The sequence below is a fragment of the Chelonoidis abingdonii genome, chromosome 2, assembly GCF_003597395.2.
Source record: "Chelonoidis abingdonii isolate Lonesome George chromosome 2, CheloAbing_2.0, whole genome shotgun sequence".
Classification (NCBI taxonomy): domain Eukaryota; kingdom Metazoa; phylum Chordata; order Testudines; family Testudinidae; genus Chelonoidis; species Chelonoidis abingdonii.
This window is the reverse complement of record NC_133770.1, coordinates 176,709,326-176,727,260: the sequence shown is the minus strand read 5'-3', so window position 1 is coordinate 176,727,260 and position 17,935 is coordinate 176,709,326. Positions and strand designations below refer to the sequence as shown.

The 17,935-nt window shown below is 38.0% G+C and overlaps 1 protein-coding gene across 1 annotated transcript in view; it reads right to left on the bottom strand.

Annotated features, from left to right (window-relative positions):
- The window catches only part of EXOC2 (exocyst complex component 2), a 195,337-nt gene that overhangs the window by 158,011 nt on the left and 19,391 nt on the right, over positions 1-17,935 (bottom strand). The window contains exons 2-4 of the mRNA XM_032798411.2: positions 16,015-16,174; positions 11,033-11,209; positions 7,365-7,491 (exon numbers count right to left, since the gene is read on the bottom strand). Of these exons, the coding sequence (XP_032654302.1) occupies positions 7,365-7,491; positions 11,033-11,209; positions 16,015-16,132 (422 nt within the window). The 5' untranslated portion in view covers positions 16,133-16,174. The remainder of the gene's footprint in view (positions 1-7,364; positions 7,492-11,032; positions 11,210-16,014; positions 16,175-17,935) is intronic.

Genomic DNA, 17,935 nt, shown 5'->3' with positions numbered 1-17,935 from the left:
GTGTATCAGAGACAGATATCTGACTAAAAATGAACCAAAAAAACCTCTAAGAGACAATACTTATTACTGCAAAATACTACCAACATCTCTCTTTATATCTTACACAAAACCAAACAAACATAAATACTGCTAATATAACTCTTAGCATTTATTTCAATGTACTGTACTCCCTCCAGTTAGTCCGTCCAGGCTTAAAAACACCAAGACCCGCAAATTGGTTTATATACTCAATAGTCAAAGAGCCTGAAAAAACTCTAAAAGTTAGTTGTATTTTAGTTTATTTTAGTGTGACATTTGGCCATTTTGAAAAATTCTAAAAGATTTTTTGTTTGAAATATTTACTTATTTTGTATTATAAATTAGATACATACAAAGACAACACCACACAAATATGGATAAGACATAGACACTGCATATAACAGAACCACAGAAATGAATGGGTGATGCATAGTAGATTAACAAATTTTGCATATTACAATAAGACTACATCATGGAGTATTGTGTCCACTAACATTATTAAGTAGAGTTTAATACATCGTAGTAGCATGTTTTTCAAAATATTTTATTTTTTGCAATGAGCAGAATGCCATAGTAACGTCTAACAAAATTTTTGGGGGGAAATAGAGTAAAATCACTGAGTTTTTTGGGGTTTTTTTAGAACTACCAAATTTGTAGATTAGTGAAGAAGTGAGAATTAGTAACACTCCCATCTTCATGACTTGCTATGATAGAAAAATTGATAATCCAAATAGAACTCAGGAGAATCAAAGAGAAAGGCGTCTTATCAAAGTGAGAGTATATCTGATCTTTAAAAATGTCTGGATAGAAGTATCCAAAGAAGCTGGCTCTGCAAACATACTGTGTATGTTTTCATTACATTCCACTGAAACTGGTTTCTAAGGACTTGCTTACTACCTCAAAACACCCTGGCCAGGCAACAGGGGCTACCTGCACTGGGAGTAGGATGTTTCTTTCTTTCCTAAGTGAAGAAAGTAGCGATGATGACAGCAGCACATTGTGTGGGGAACATCACATAGGAACATAAAGTGAGATCATGTTCGCCCCGTATGAAAGCGTCAAACACCATTATGCATCTAATTTACCATTAAATCTATATAAAAAGAGAGACAATGAGAAATAACTTCTAATGCTTTGGTCATTGGGCAGCTGTAACGACGTAATTAACATCCACACACCATTGTAGAGGAGATCACTAGGACTAGACCTGTTGGACTTTGTCATAATAGAAGATGGGAGGTGCGTCAACCTTCTTTGATGACCCACGACTTTAGGATTTTCTCCCCCTTGATAGATATCTAAGTCCTTCAATAAAGGTAAAGATGTTGCTATCAAGGCTCTTTATTCCTATTGAAACACCTATCTTTGTAATAAGCACAGTGTCATAGTAACATCTAACAAAATTTTTTGGAGGAAATGGAGTAACATCACTGGTATTGGTATTACAGCCTTGTTACCTTTTGAAAATAGTCTTTTTTATTGCAGTGGTTGGACTGCTTGGGTTGAAGTGTTTTAAAAATAAAATCATTACAATTTCACACAGTTTATATTTATATCTTAACTACAACAAAAGGTAGACTTGGATTTGCGCCATCATCTATACCCCACTTCCCTCAAATGTGCTGGAAGCATGCTCTTAACTTCTCATAGTGCTGTACAGTCCTTGCTCCCTGTTAAAATGTATATTCATACATTCAAGATTGAAAATATGTCAAATAGAGTTAACGTCATTTATGCAGCATCTGCCAAGCAATCCCAATGTTACTGAATATTGCAAGAACAATGCCCACCTAATTTTATTCTAATTTCATGTACCTAGGCCTATACAAACTCTTCTTGCAAATTCTGTTACCGAGTTTGTGCATGCACAGACACACAGACTATTATTTTTAAAAATAACCACAGAAGTCAGTCAAGATCAGACAGTAAATATAACAAGTAACAATCACTGCCACTAAATTAAACAAAGACACAACAAGTAAGTGGAACAACAATAGGTGGCAGTGTGTACTAATGAACATAGCTTCTTTAAAATAAACCTTCTAAAAATGACAAAGATTTTTTTTTAAAAAAGTATTAGCTACCCAGTCTTAGATTTTTCAGTGTGCATAACAATATAAATGCATTTAGAGACTAAAATCAGGCCCGAAAACTGGATACAGTCATCAAAAGGTAACTTGAACTAGATTCCAGAGGACTTTATAGGTCAAGAGGAGCAACTTAAAATAAACACAGATTCTGAATGTCAACCAGCATAAACAAGCTAAAACTAGAGTTATTGTATGAGCTGCTCTGTCTGGTATCAGTCAGACTCCTAGAAGCAGGATTTTGTACCAGCTGTACTCTGTTAATCGTGCATGCAGAGAGACCAGCAAAAAGGACACTGGAGTAGACTAAACAGGACAAATCCAAAGTGTTAACAAGGACCTCTGCAATAGCAGGAGAGAGGCAATGACTCATTCTAGCAAAATTTGACATAGGGATGGTCCCAGCAGAGACAAGATACTGAAACATCAGAACAGCTTCTAATCATAGGAGAATGCTGTAAGAGAGACTCAGTGGAAGACTGTGCTTGCTAAAACTGATGGCTCAATATCACGAACTGTAATTTTTAGGGCATAATAATGCATGGCCACTTATATAGCACTTTTCATCTGCAGATCTCATAACTTGTATATCTGAATGAGGCAGTTTACAAAACGGACAGCAGAAAAATTTAAACTTCCATTGTCTATCTGCTGCTGTAAATTTCAAATAGCCAAGGTCAACGTTGAAGTTATCCACTGAAACAGTCTTCTCTCATATCACAATAGAAAATTGACATACTCCATTAGGTGGCAGTGTAAGATCAGTCTGTTACATCTTTCTGGCTGAAAAGTTTCAGAAGCTGGCCGTGGGAAGATGCAACTATCTGTATTGAGTGGGTGGATACAGAGCTAATGTGGAATGTACTTAGCATGTCAACAATTGCGTTCATGTACAAGACTGATCCACAGTGACAACCCATGCAGCATGCAAAACAACAAACATTATTCCAAGAGAATTTCTAACCACACTAGATACAGTTAGGTCTGATTGCAGTTGTTGCTTTGCAGTTGCATTCATTTTCATGGTCTGGCAAAGGTTACAAGGAAAAAACTGTAGTATACACTACCTTGTTCAGCTGTTTTGACTAGGTAAATCTATTGATATAGCAAGTAATCATTTAAAACAAGTTGTCTGTAGGCCTGAATTTCATTAACATTTCTCCCACTGCTATCATGAAGTAGATATTGCAAATTCTTTTCTTTTTCTGTTTTAAAATTCTAGGCATTAAATCATTAACCTACCAATCTGTTCTTGTAAAAATTCTAAATGGTAAAATCAAACATACTTAGCCACCATCCCTTTTTAAATGGTATTTTTATGTTACTTTTTCCCATTTTCCAGCTCTAGGTCACTACTTGGTACCTCTTCTTCCGCTAGGTTTCTGGCTGCATTTCAATGATATCATAGCAGCAACACACTTTGGAAAAAAATCAGCTCTACTTTAAATTTCAAGCCACCAAATAAAAGTAGAAGACACTTAACTCAATTTCTGTTGAATTCTTGCTTTACATTTACAAGCTGATGGCTACACTACAAAGCTAGAATTCAACAAGCAGACTCAATATTTTGAACAAATAACAAAACCTGGTAAAGAAAACACACTAGCGTGCACTTGAGTTCCAAAGCCCCTTCTAATTTGAACCTGCTTTTATATCTGAAGTTATAAAAAAAGACCTGACAATGGCAGAGAAGAAATCGTCCTAGGAATGTATATTTTTGTAAATATCGAATCAGCATAATAAGTCATGACTGCAAATTTTTATCACCAAGTCCTGGTCTCCTTGCAAAATTAACAATTTTTTTTAGGCATTTAGTTGCATTTTTATAACTATTAAGGCATCATGTGTACAAAAACAGCAGTTAGGACTTTAAAAATATGAAGGACCTAACGGTCAAAGACTGCCAACAAATACCAATTATTAAACTTGCAGGTTGAAAGATGACAGCTTGCATGCTGGGTACACACACAAAATATTTATTAAATCCTGACTCATGCAAAAGCAGCAACAACTCTCACTTTCTTTTCCGCATTCAGACAGACTGGTCATGAAGACAACATTAAACTCCTATTTACATGTACATTACATGTACTGCTGAAAAAAAAAAAAGTGACTTATTGAAATCACTGGCAGCAGTCTCATCCACCTTCGGAAGGCATTCCCACCACTATTACCAAGTAATTCGTTATTCAAAGGCCATTTTCACATAAGCCGTAATGATTCCCATATTATTTCTATTAATCAAACTCCACTTTTTCATATCTGCTGATTATATACACAAAATCAAATACATTTTCCCCATTCATACAAACGGTTAAACATTGGGTTTTGGGTTTTTTTTTTTTCAAACTAAAGGCATTCCTAGGGCTTAAGATGTTTTATCATTAAAACCTGAGTAACATATTTGGAGCCATCTTGGAAATACCAGTCTGTATGATTCACAATGCATGATTCATTTCAAAATGCATTTGCACTGGACATGATCCCATAAATAATATTTAGAAAACCACATGAGGCAACTTTCTGTTTAAAAAGAAGAAAGCATTATGCCTGTTTTTTTAAAAACACAACATACAGGGCAGGTGATTTAGTCATTTCACATCATGGAACCAGCTTTTCTGTCTTACATGCTATTCTGGCATGATCCTTTTTTCTCCTGTGTCTTTACTCTAGGCCTCGTGCTTTCTGGTCCCTCTTCACCTCCTGTTACCCTGCCACCTCCCATTTTCTCTCTCTTCTTTCACCCCTTTCCTTCCACAGTTTCTGTCGTCTACCATTATTAGCAAGGCTAGTATGCTGACATTTCCCCCCACCTCTATCAGGCAGCAAACCAAGTTGCCCACAGAGGATGCAAATTCCACTAAGTCAGACCAGTGCTACACGCCCATGGCACACTCCTAAAGCTTGAAATTAAACCTAAGAAATGCATCCTAACTTGCGTGCATGTTTAAATAATTTAAGCGAGTCAAAGATGTTGTGTCACCTAGTTCATCTTTGTGGTAATGCGGGATTGTTCTTTATTGTACTAGACTTACTTCTAGTCCAGTTTTAAATATGCCAAGCAATGGGGCAGCTTACACCACTTTCACTGGGATTCCAAAGCCTAATAAAGTTTATTATTAGAAAGTGTTATGCTTATAACTAGTTGGTCTAAGTTTTACCTTTCTTAATTTAATTGCATTAATCTTAACTGTGCCACCTCTTCTCCCTCGATGGTTATGCACTTCCTGTATTTGCAGACGTGTGTCTCCACTTAATCAATGGTTAGCTAAGCTATACCCATATAGCTTTTAAAATGTCCTTACAAGCCAATCTTTTCAGTCTCACAACCATTTCTGTTGTCCTTTGAACTTCCTCCAGTTTGTAAAAATAAATATATTAAAAAAAACAACAAAAACTTTCTAGTAAGAGGTGCTCAATATTAACTACAGAATATTCCAATTACAGTCCTGGTTATTACCTCACTGCTGTGTCATGGAGTACCTCAGCACATGCAGCCAAAAACTGTATTGGTCCTTTTTGCTCAGATGTCTCACTACTAATTTGTTTTGAATTCTCTCTCCTCAGTCAAACCTAAAGCTAAGTCTTTCCCAGAATTATTATTTCCCAGATTCCTCCTCCCCATTACATATCTGTGTTTTGGATTATAACTTCCTAGATGTACCTCGCATTTTTCTAAGATAATTCACCTCTTGTTGTTTTCTGTCCAGATTTTTGAGATCTTTCCACAACCTTTTGTATTATTTTGTACCACTCCCTGCACACTAGTAACTATACATTTTATAACATGCTACCTACTATTATTAAATTAAAGAAGATATTAAGTAAGACTGGATCCAACAGTAAACTCATCTATACCTTCTAGACTCCTCTTTCAATTTAACATTTGTTAAATTAAATCCTTTTTTTACATTCCCTTCAGGTAGTTGTCAATCATGTGACATTAATCATAGTCAAGCTGATCTGAATTCATTTTGACAGTTCTGAGACTGTATCCAAGGGTTTATCAAAATAAAGCCAATCTTAAAAATAACCAAGTCATGAGCAATAAGCAGCACTGGTTTATGAAGACTAGATCTTGCCTGACAAACATTTTTTTGGATACAGTTACAAAACTGACAGATAAATGGAAAGAGACAATGTAACAGATCTGGATTTTCTAGACACGATTAATCTCTCAATATTTTACTAGGGATAGGATTCAGACTTTGAGAGAACAGTAATTGCCTGGATTTAGGGTGGTAAGAATTCAAGTATTTTACAGACATAATTGTGGAAATGAAGATATTCAAACTTGAATGATGATAAATTATTTAACAGAAGATTTTATCCAGTGTGGCAAGAATAAAGGGACAATATCCTAATTAAATCCCAAATGCATACATAGTTAGGATAACCATTTCAAAAGGTACACTGTCAAATCTGAGATAGGCCAAAAATTAGAACTTTCAGCTCTCTTGATTCACAAGTGTGCGTCATGCTGCCCCATTCTTGTGCGAAGGAGAAGATACTGAAATAGTTTCTCCTTCGCTACTCTGAAGAAATGGACAGAGAGATGACAAACAAGCCATGCACTCCAGACAGAATGGATCCCATAGTAAAATAGTCTAATTTTACACAGCCTTTGTTTTTAAAGGGGCTGATATCTTACTTGTGAGGAATTTTATTTCTAAATGCAATTTTAGGTTCGATGATGTTTTGGGCACTGGTAGTATCCCGTTAAAGCCCTATGATAGATTTATAATAAGGGAGTAAGTTTATTACAGAGCAATTTTATAAAGTCTACAATATTTGTGAACAAAAGCCAAGGGGTTTGTGGTTAGAAACCCATATAAACGTTTCAATAAAAGTAAACTAGTTGATGGATACATAAAACATATTTCACATTGCAATACTAGCAAGAGGTATCTATGTAAACGTGCTTAAAAGCCCCACAGAACTCAAACACAACACTGAGAGTTCTATAACTGCAACGTATAAACCCTTAGACCCTAAGTTATTTGTCAATCCCAAAACTGTAAACATCACAAGGTTCCATGAACTAGGCTCTCAGATTATCTGACATTCTTATCGATCACCCAGTAAAATAGACAAAAATTAGGATTACCAAATAGCACTGAATACTAGGTATTGTGCCATCAGCTAATTGAATTTTCTTGTCTTTCTCCACCCTCTAAGCTGCTTAACTTTTCTGGAATTCATATAATGATATATAGAAAAAACCACTAAGAAAGTGGATTAAAGGCATTTGGTACTCACTTGTCTATCTCAATACCAAGTGGATTAGCTGGGCGTAGAGACAAGGGGGGAATCCCTTTGTTCCTGTCAGTGCGCGTGTCATAATAGTTCATTTCATCAACCCAGACAGCAGACTGATCCAAGATACCTAGAGAAAACAAAGCACATATCCTTAAAACAACAAAGGCTGTCCAGCACCATCAACTTCGGCCATACTGAATTAATTTGAAAAAGACTGAAAAATATAAAATGCGTGCCTAGGTAATATTTTGGAAGATACAGAACAAAACAACCTGGATACAATTATGCTAAACTATTCGCGTAAAGTAGCTGGAAAGGTATCAATGGCAGGGCATCACACCTTACATCTCACACACTGCACTGTTCTGTTTAAGATACAAAGTACCAACACGGACAAGTTAACAGAAAATAATAAAACAGCACTTTTCGAAGTCTTTTACTCATCACCTCTAACCCTGTCACCCGCCAAAGATACCAGCTGCTAGTGTGGTAGTCTCTCTTTTCATAAATTTTGAGGAAGATTCCTCATTTTCACCACTCAGCCAGAATAAAAGTTAACTCTGGTCACAAGCCCCTTAGCTAGCAAGTCCCCCAGTATGTGGCAGTCCTCAATGACTGTACAGCAGAGAGAACTGGCTTCCTCCCAACAGCTCAAACATAGGGAGCATGTCAAGGCCCTCAGTCTTTTGGCAAAACACAGATTTCTTCCTCCCCCAAGACTTCCCCCTCCCACGAGTTTCTAATAAAGTTTGAAATATTAATATTTGGATTGTAAAACATTAGAACAGCTCTGGAGAAAGTATGTGTTATTTAACTGCCATTGGAACCATAGAAAACAAGAACCTAAACCATTGCTTTTGTGCAGCCCTTATATAAACAGTGCCTGTCTTAATTTCTCAATGATCTAGATTGGATTCTAATTTTTTTTTTTTTTTTTATTCAAAGGACATTTTTGACAGGATTGCAGATTAAATTTGGGGTTAGACTACTTGACAACATTCTTAATTATTAAACAACATACTAGAAATACCCCAAAAAGAGAGAGGGTATGTGTGTGTGTGTGTGTCTCTCTCTCTCTGACCAGATATTAGTTGCTAATGCTGCTTAATCACACCAGCATCCAACATTCAACTCCTTTTTCAAAAGGCTATGGGTATGTCTACACTACGGGATTATTCCAATTTTACATAAACCGGTTTTGTAAAACAGATTGTATAAAGTTGAGTGAACGCAGCCACACTAAGCACAATAATTTGGCGGTGTGCGTCCATGTACCGATGCTAGCGTCGATTTCCGGAGTGTTGCACTCTGGGTAGCTATCCCGTAGCTATCCCATAGTTCCCGCAGTCTCCCCCACCCATTGGAATTCTGGGTTGAGATCTCAATGAAAAAACAGTGTTGCGGGTGATTCTGGGTAAATGTCATCACTCAATCCTTCCTCCGTGAAAGCAACGGCAGACAATCATTTTGCGCCCTTTTTCCCTGGATTGCCCTGACAGACGTCACAGTATGGCAACCATGGAGCCCGTTTTGCCTTGTCATTGTCTCCGTATGTGTACTGGATGCTGCTGACAGACGCGGTACTGCAGAGCTACACAGCAGCATTCATTTGCCTTTGCAAGGTAGTAGAGACGGTTACCATCCCTATTGCACCATCTCCCATGCCATTGTATACTGGTGATGAGACGACGGTTATCAGTCGTTCTGTACCATCTGCTGCTGTCATGGGTGCTCCTGGCTGGCCTCGCTGAGGTCGGCCATGGGCGCATGGACAAAAATGAGAATGACTCCCCAGGTCATTCCCTTCTTTATGTTTTGTCTAAAAATAGAGTCAGTCCTGCCTAGAATATGGGGAAAGCGTACTAGAGAACCAGAGAGCACAGCCGCTCCGTGTCAGAGCCCCAGAGATCCCGCAGAAATGATGAACTGCGTGCCATTCTAGGGGGTGCCCCTGCAACAACCCCACTCGTTGCTTCCCTGCTCCCCCAACCCTCCTGGGCTACCGTGGCAGTGCCCCCCATTTGTGTGATGAAGTAATAAAGAATGCAGGAATAAGAAACACTGACTTTTTAGTGAGATAAAATGAGGGAGAGGAAGCCTCCAGTTGCTATGACAGTCCAGGCAGGACACTAAAGGGTGGCGGGAGAGAGAAGCCCAGCCTCCCACTGCTATGATAGTCCAGACAGTACAGAATCTTTTCTTTAGACATGAAAGCGGGGGGCTGATAGAGCTCAGCCTCCAGTTGCTATGACGACGACGGTTACCACCTGTTCTGTACCATCTGCTGGGAATGACAGCGAGTCATTCCTATCTTTACTCAGGCGCCCCCGGCCGACCTCACCGAGGCCAGCCAGGAGCACTCACGGGCTGATGATGACGATGGATAGCAGTCATATAGTACCGTCTGCCACCAGGAAGGGGATGCTGGTGTTCAGTGCTGCGGCACCCCGTCTACCAGCAGCATGCAGTAGACATAGGGTGACATTGAAAAAAGTGAGAAACACTTTTTTTCCCTTTTCTTTTGGGGGGTAAAGGGTGTAAATTGACGACACATTCCCTGAAACACCCGGGAAAGTGTTTTTGACCCTTCAGGCATAGGGAGCTCGGCCAAGAATGCAAATACTTTTCGGAGACTGCAGAAACTGTGGGATAGCTGGAGTCCTCAGTACTCCCTCCCTCCCTCCCTCCATGAGCGTCCATTTGATTCTTTGGTTTTCCGTTACGCTTGTCACACAACTCTGTGCTGTGGTCTCTATCATAGCCTGAAAATTTTTTCAAATACTTTGTCATTTTGTCTTCTGTAACGGAGCTCTGATAGAACAGATTTGTCTCCCCATACAGCGATCAGATCCAGTATCTCCAGTACGGTCCATGCTTTTTGGATTTCGGACTGCATCACCACCCATGCTGATCAGAGCTCCATGCTAGGCAAACAGGAAATGAAATTCAAAAGTTCGCGGGGCTTTTCCTGTCTACCTGGCCAGTGTATCTGAGTTTAGATTACCTTCCAGAGCGGTCACAATGGTGCACTGTGAGATACTGCCCTGAGGCCAATACCGTCGATTTGCGGCCACACTAACTCTAATCCGAAATGGCAATACCGATTTCAGCGCTACTCCCCTCGTCGGGGAGGAGTACAGAAATCTGTTTAAAGAGCCCTTTAAATCGATATAAAGGGCCTCGTTGTGTGGACGGGTGCAGGGTTAAATCGGTTTAACGCTGCTAAATTCGGTTTAAATGCGTAGTGTAGACCCGGCCTAACAGGCAGAAGGAATTATAGGTGTACTGTCCACACCTTCCTTTTGTGTCTTTTACTGATTCATTAGGCTTAACAGCCCATTAAAGAACTTGATTACTGGGACTGTTGTTTTTGCAAGTATTAATATCCATTCTAAAAGGTAGGAGTGTGTGAAGGAAACCGAAGAGTTTTCGCTTTCAGAAGAACAGCTGCCTTCAATGACCGATGTATAAGTATACCTAAAAGTTAGATTTCAACCCAAAATGTGTATTGTTGGTATATACTTTGCAAGTACTAAACAAGTAAAGAGTAAGTAAGGAACAACTATCAGTGGGTTAAATTTTATAAATAACTTATATACAAAGCCAAAGACAGCTAGTCATTTTTCATTATTTAGCAAAAATTACTAAGTTTGAATGAGGCAAAATACCTATTTTCTCAGGTTTCAGGAGTTTGAAGGAAACAGTCGAAGTTCCTCTGCCACCTGATTTTGTAGTGACAATAATGTCCCCCTTATCATTTTTAGCTTGTCCCACTCGACACACTATTTTACTGGCAGACATCCATTCAGCAGTCAGCAGACAGTTGTGTCCGCAGATTGTTAAACCTGGAAATCAAAGACTTACTGTGAATAAAACTGATGAAATACAGTCTGTCTTATAATAGTTAGTTTTCTGTTTATCTAGACATGTTATAAACAAATAAAAGAATTCTGCCAATCCTGTCTTTTATAATTTAGATGGATAATATTGATGTTTACATTTAAGTATTTTTTCCTATTTTTATGCATTTAAACTTCCACAGTTGTGGAAAATTATGGGTGAGGGAGACCAGACAATTATTTAATGACAAATAGATTCAAACTATTAAGCTTTATAAACTGTTAAAACACAAATTGTCAACATCATATGTCAAAATATACAAAGTAAATATCCTTAAATCAAAAAATCAGACCCGTTACTATTCATTCCCTAATCCATTTGTAAAAGTCTAATTCAAAAATTTAAACAACTGGATTTTGACTCTAAGAAGTTCTCAAGCAGCATTTTTTGTACTTGGCCTATCTTTACATTTTGATTACCATCACTGTAAGTATTTGTTGCGGGTTTGTGTATGTACAATGAAATCAATGTTTACTGACATTTACTGATAAAAATCTAAACCTTCCAAGCCTAGTTGGAGATAATTGAGGTACTCTCATCTACTAATATGTACCTCTTCTATAGTACTTTGTAGACCCAATACAGTAAGGAAATCATGGGTATATTTTTCAAAAGCACATAGGTCACTTAAGAACCTAAGTCCTATTGATTTTCAGTGGGAGCTAGGCACTTTTGAAAACAGGACTTAAGCTCCTAATCATTTAGGTGCTTTTGAAACTGTTTCTCCCTATGTACAAAGTACATTGCTGATCAGCCTCTATATCCTCAAAACACTACACAAATATTAATTATTCAGTTTTCAGGTACAGGTGTCTAGATTAGCTCCTGCCCCAGTACAGATGATACATCACTGTAATCAGACAATGACAGTTTTTTTTTAAATTGGGTTGGTTTGAATTTTCAATTTCTAGAAACCTCTTACCATTTTAACAGATACTTACATGAAAAAGGTCTGCATGTATTGCACTGCCCCCAAGTAATTCACACTTTCTTTTGTCATAATTTAATTCTTTGACCATACACAGTAGACAAATTTGGCAGGTTTGAGGTTTTTGTGAGATAGCACATCTCAACCTGTCCAAATTCATTTTTTTTAAGGGGACTAAAATGCTTTTTACAACAGAGTGGAATATTCAGAAATAATTATTTTTAAAATGTACAGGGATGGTAGATAAATTATATACTTTTTGAAGGTGACCATCCACTGCCTTCTTCATTCTATTCAACCACCAGAAAGGTATCCAATACTGACTGCAGTACCTCTCCAGTTCATGCATTGAATGAGAGCACCCTTTTCTGGCAATGACACAAAATGACACCATTTGTGGAATATTACTAGAAGCTATGTGAAACTAAGTTCATCAACATAATAAGGGAGTTTATATGATGGAAGCAGATGTGCAGTGAGGTCACATATAGGCGTGGGTGACTACTGTGATACTGTGACTGGAGCTGGGCAAGGATCTGTGTTATTTAACAATTCTCTTTGAATTAGCACCCGAGCGGGTGATGAAGAGGGCAACAAAAGGCACTATGGATGGTGTAAAATAGATTAGCGGAGATAAGTTACATGACTTTGACTTTGCTGATGAAATCGCTTTACTAAGTATGATGTGGCACTGAATGATTCCCCTCATATCAGATGTAAAACAGGAAGCAGCAAAAATTGGATTGAAAGTAAAAAGTTATGAAGGTCAGAAACTGGACAACAGATTCAAAGACATATGGGAATGGAAAAGAAATCACACAAGTAGAAGAGTTCAGCTATCTGGGGAAAGTGATGACATTTGAAGGGGACTGTGAAAGATATTGATACAAGATTAGGAAAAGCAAAGAGAGGTCTTTCACATTAAACTAAATCATGACTATACCATGTGACTGTACTGAGCTCACTACTGTACAGAGCAGAGACAATGGCTAATGCAAAGCGATTGATGCGTAATCTCCACAGATGGCTGAGGAAGATATTACACATTTCATGGAAAGACAAAACAACAAATGCAAGAGTAAGGAACCTGACAGAGCAGAACATGTTAGAAAATATCAAAAACAAAAAAAGGCTTGGGTGATTTGGACATGTACAACCTATGGAAGATTGGAGCAAGTGTTAAGCAAGCATTGTACCTGTGGGAGGAAGGAAAAAGTGAGCAAGACCAAGGAAGAACTGGCAGAAGACAGTGACATAGTAAACTGAATGTGCTGGCATCACCTGAACTACTACAAAACTAGTGAGTGACCATAATCAATGGAGGAACTGGACTCCCAGATGTGTCAGTGGTACCAGAGGAACTAAGATCTAAAGTAAAGGTGACAAGCAGAGAAATAAATCTTGTCTCTGTGCAGTTGTGTGTTATTGGGTTGTGGGGTTTTTGTTGTTGCTGTTTTTTTTTGCGGGGGGGGGAAATAGGGAGGTTGCTTTTTTGTTATAAATTAACAAGAAAGGAAGGAAAGGTTTTATGTTTGTATTTTGCCTTCAGAATGTATGAAATATCAACCCCTGTCTTTTCTGGCTTTTGCCCAGAATTTTTGGAAGGACAAAAATAAGAGGCTGGAGTGAAACTTTTCTCAGCCCTGACTGAAAAGGTAAGAGAGTTGAATCTATAACAAAGAACTTTTTCCCCAAGTGTGTGATAGGAGTTTGAATTAAGTAGGTGCTAAAAAAATAATAAAGAAATCAGACTTTGAAACCTGAGCAATTGAGAGGGAAAGTGATTTTTAGTCACTGTTTGAAGACTCTTGACAGACTAGTGGCAATTATATCAAAAGACAAGTATACATAAAGTCATCCCACAAAACCAGGGTAGACAACACCAGACTTTTCTAGTGTAAGGACTAGCAAGGGGAAAAAAGTATTTATTTTATTTTTTTTAAATTATAACAACATTCAGAATGTCTTTATACATCAAAAGAAGCAAAAAAAAGCAGCCTGTTTCCTCCTTTGTAGGCCAGTTTTAAGGTTCACTCAATAAGATTCATTTAATTTAACTTGATGGAATAATTTCACTTGGATTTTCACTAAAATATGTAGGAAATGTTTATACTTGTGCAAAATCGTTTGAAGATTTCTACATTATTTAAGAGTTTTTTTCCTGCCTTCAATTTTATTTCTTAAATAAATATTACTACCCAGGAAACATGGGACTTAAGAAGTCCACTAACTTAAAAATTTGCTATAATCGGCTTCACCTCACAGAATAATAAATGACATGGCACTGTAATGTATGTGCTCTTCATTAATGTTTTGCATACCACACTAAATATAGTAATGGCACAGGGCTAAAACTTTACAACTGACAAAAGATCTCCCTCGATACGTATTTGAATCCAGAAACAAACTTGCTCCCAAATGACTGAATCTCCTTATAAATGAAAAGTATTTTCTTAAATTTTCTGCAAGTGTTTTTACAGTTTCATAAGTTTCAAAGTTGCAAGTGACTTACAACCTGGTTGTCTTTAACAGAATGACGTAAAAAGGTACATTCTCTTTCTTCATACATGTGGCATTCAGTTTATTCCCAAGCACATAACATTTTCTACTTTTTATTGAATTGTAATGCTTTTTGGCAGCAGGTGGTAAGGAGAGTTTAACTAAGGTTTATAAAAATATTAGACCTGAATCCAACAAAGACTTGCAAGTGTGAGTACTCCCATCGTGTGTAACTCTTTGCAAGACTGGGACCTTAGGGAATGTTTATGCTGCGATAAAAAACCCATGGCACTGAGTCTCAGAGTTTAGATCAGCTGACAGGGGAACACAGGACTCGTCTGTGGGGCTAAAAATAGCAGTGTAGACGTTTGGGCTCAGGATGGAACCTGAGCTCTGAGACCCTCCCCACTCACAGGGTCTCAAAGCCTGGGCTCCAGTGGAAGCCAGAACTTCTACACTACAATTTTAGAGCCCCACAGCTTGAGCCCACAAGCCCAAGTCAGCTGAACCGGGCCAGCCACAGACATGTAGATGTACCTTTAGATACTCCCCAGAATAAGCTAAATGTTAAATAAACTAAGATAAAAATTACAGTGACTTTCAACTCTCTATATCAACACAGATGATGATTAGCAGCAAAGATTTGAAAGAAGACTTATTTACACTGTAAAGTAATGCACAATTGCCCAGGTGTATTATTGGAGGGGCTGTGGTGTGGCATAGCGTGACTTCAAGTGGCAACACAGAGTCCAGGTGAATTAGCTGGAGTGCTAAAAAGTACAACAAAAATTGTGTATATATAGTGCCTTCTACCTACATATATCAAAGGTGTTCTTTTGTTTTGTTTGGTTGTGTTTTTAAACAAATATTCGCTAAGCTTCAACATCCTGGTCAGAGCAGGAAAATGTTATTATACTCTTTTTTTAGATGGCAAACTGAAACACAGTGAAGTTAAACAATTTGAACATAGACACAGAAGTCACTGGCAGAGTAGGGAACAGAACTTGGGCGTTCTGTTTTACAATCAAGGGTAAAATCCTGGTTCCACCGAAACCAAGGACAAAACTCTCATTGGCTTCACTACAGCCAGATTTCACCCAACTACAAGACAACCCACCTCTGACATAAGTAATAAGTTACACATATATTTAACGCATATATTACCAATTCAAAACCATCGTTCCAAACTCATGGAGATAATTGTATATTATCATACTATACATTGTGTATTTCCTCTGAATGTAAAGATATCAGAATCTGTCAGCAAGCAGTTTCTTGCAGTCTAAAAATGTGGAATGCATCAAACCATTTCTCTGAATTTACCTATGAGGTCTGTTGGCCCAGTTCCCAAGTTTTCTCCTCTAATTGTGACTTTTGTCCATGAAATCCCTTCATTGGGAGAGATACCAGTTACAAGAGGGGGTTGGCGTGATCGAGACATGATATTTTCCTTCTGTGATTGGAAATCCAGTTACTCAGCAATCTGTTCAATAAGGAACAATAAATACAGTATGTAAGTATTTACAAAATAATTATACCAAAAACTGAAAACATTAAAATTGTAAAACTAAACATCTTTTTAAAATGTTTTTATAAAAAACAGTTTTCACCACACATTTTAAACTTTTTATATTACTAGATGTTCTTGCATTTACACGTATGTATATTCAATAACTCCAGTTCTGCATTAAGTATGGAAAGTAAAAATCCCCAAAAAGATACATTAGAAACAAATCCATTAACATTCATAATGGTAAGTCAGAGTACACCTGTATAAGGTTATAGTAGTAAGAATTAGGAAGAATCTACTCAGTCAAGTCCATCCTTGGCTTAGATCAGAGGTATGATACTACATATGTTCACAACCATAACACCCTCCTTCCTGGAGAGGGAAAGGATTCCTCAGGAGTAGTTTAGATAAATGATGAGCGTTTAATCCAAAATGGAAACCACTCTTACTCAGCTTCCGATACCAACATAAAGGAGAAATCAATATTATCTACAACAATATAAAAAAAATCCTATCTGGCCCAAGACAATATACGGTTTGAATACGTATTCAAACAGCATGTGAAATTATTTGAGAACCATTTCCAGAATAGTATCATTTTGCATTTCAAATCAGGAGCCTGCCTGAATCATTTCAATTATCTCAGCATTCATAAACACTACTAAAACTCCTGTGTCATGCAACTCATACTTAATCCGTGATTAATTCTGATACTAAACTTCTTGCTGTTTATTAGTAACTTTCATTTGTGAAGCTTTGCAAGCCACAAAGCAGATGCACACGGCTTGAAGCAACATTATCTCCCACTGGGTTCCTTCTGCAGCTGCTGCACAGGGATTCAGTCCAAAGAAGCAAATAGGTCCTGTAGTAACTTTAACAGTAAAGAAAGGGGCAAGCACAGCTGGGTTCAGGGACAGCAATCCACATATGATGACTCCTGTGTCAAGAGATATATGGATCACTTCATCTATTCTGTGACCCCCCTAATCTTGCCAGGCAGGACAATTTAAAAAAAAAAAAACCAAAACACTCTGGGGGGAACCTCACAGCATTTAGTCGCCTCTGCACAGACTTCCACCAGTGGCTCTTGAGGAGAAGATGATCTGTCATCATGTATTTATAACAGGAACTTCTCTAGTCCAGGCAAGCCGATAACCAAATATGACACCTGCAAAAAAAATGGCCGAAACCTTTCAGCACAACTTAAATAGATGCTAGTGAGAACGTGACAGGATGTGATCCATGACAAATGACTTCTGAGTAGTCCAAAAATATATTGGTTTATGGTATAAGATAATATATTATGAAAGTAACAAAAGTACAGGTACTGTACAATATAAAAGTCAGGCCTCGTGGCTGTCCAAAATGGATTAAAGCTATCTGTGCAACCTTAATTCAACCTCTTTGTGCATACGCATTACGAGTGGGGCCCTACCAAATTCACTGTCCATTTTGGTCAATTTCCTGGTCATAGGACTTTAAAAATAATAAATTTCATGATTTCAGCTATTTAAATCTGAAATTTCACAGGGTATAATTGTAGGGGTGCTGACCCAAAAAGGAGTTGTGTGGGGCAGGGGGGAGTTTAACCAGGTTATTGCGGGGGTGGGGTTGCGGTACAGCTACCCTTACTTCTGTACTGCTGCTGGCAGTGGCGTTGCCTTCAGAGCTGGGCAGTTGGAGAGCAGTGGCTGCTGGCCGGGATCCCAGCTCTGAAGGCAGAGCCGCCATCAC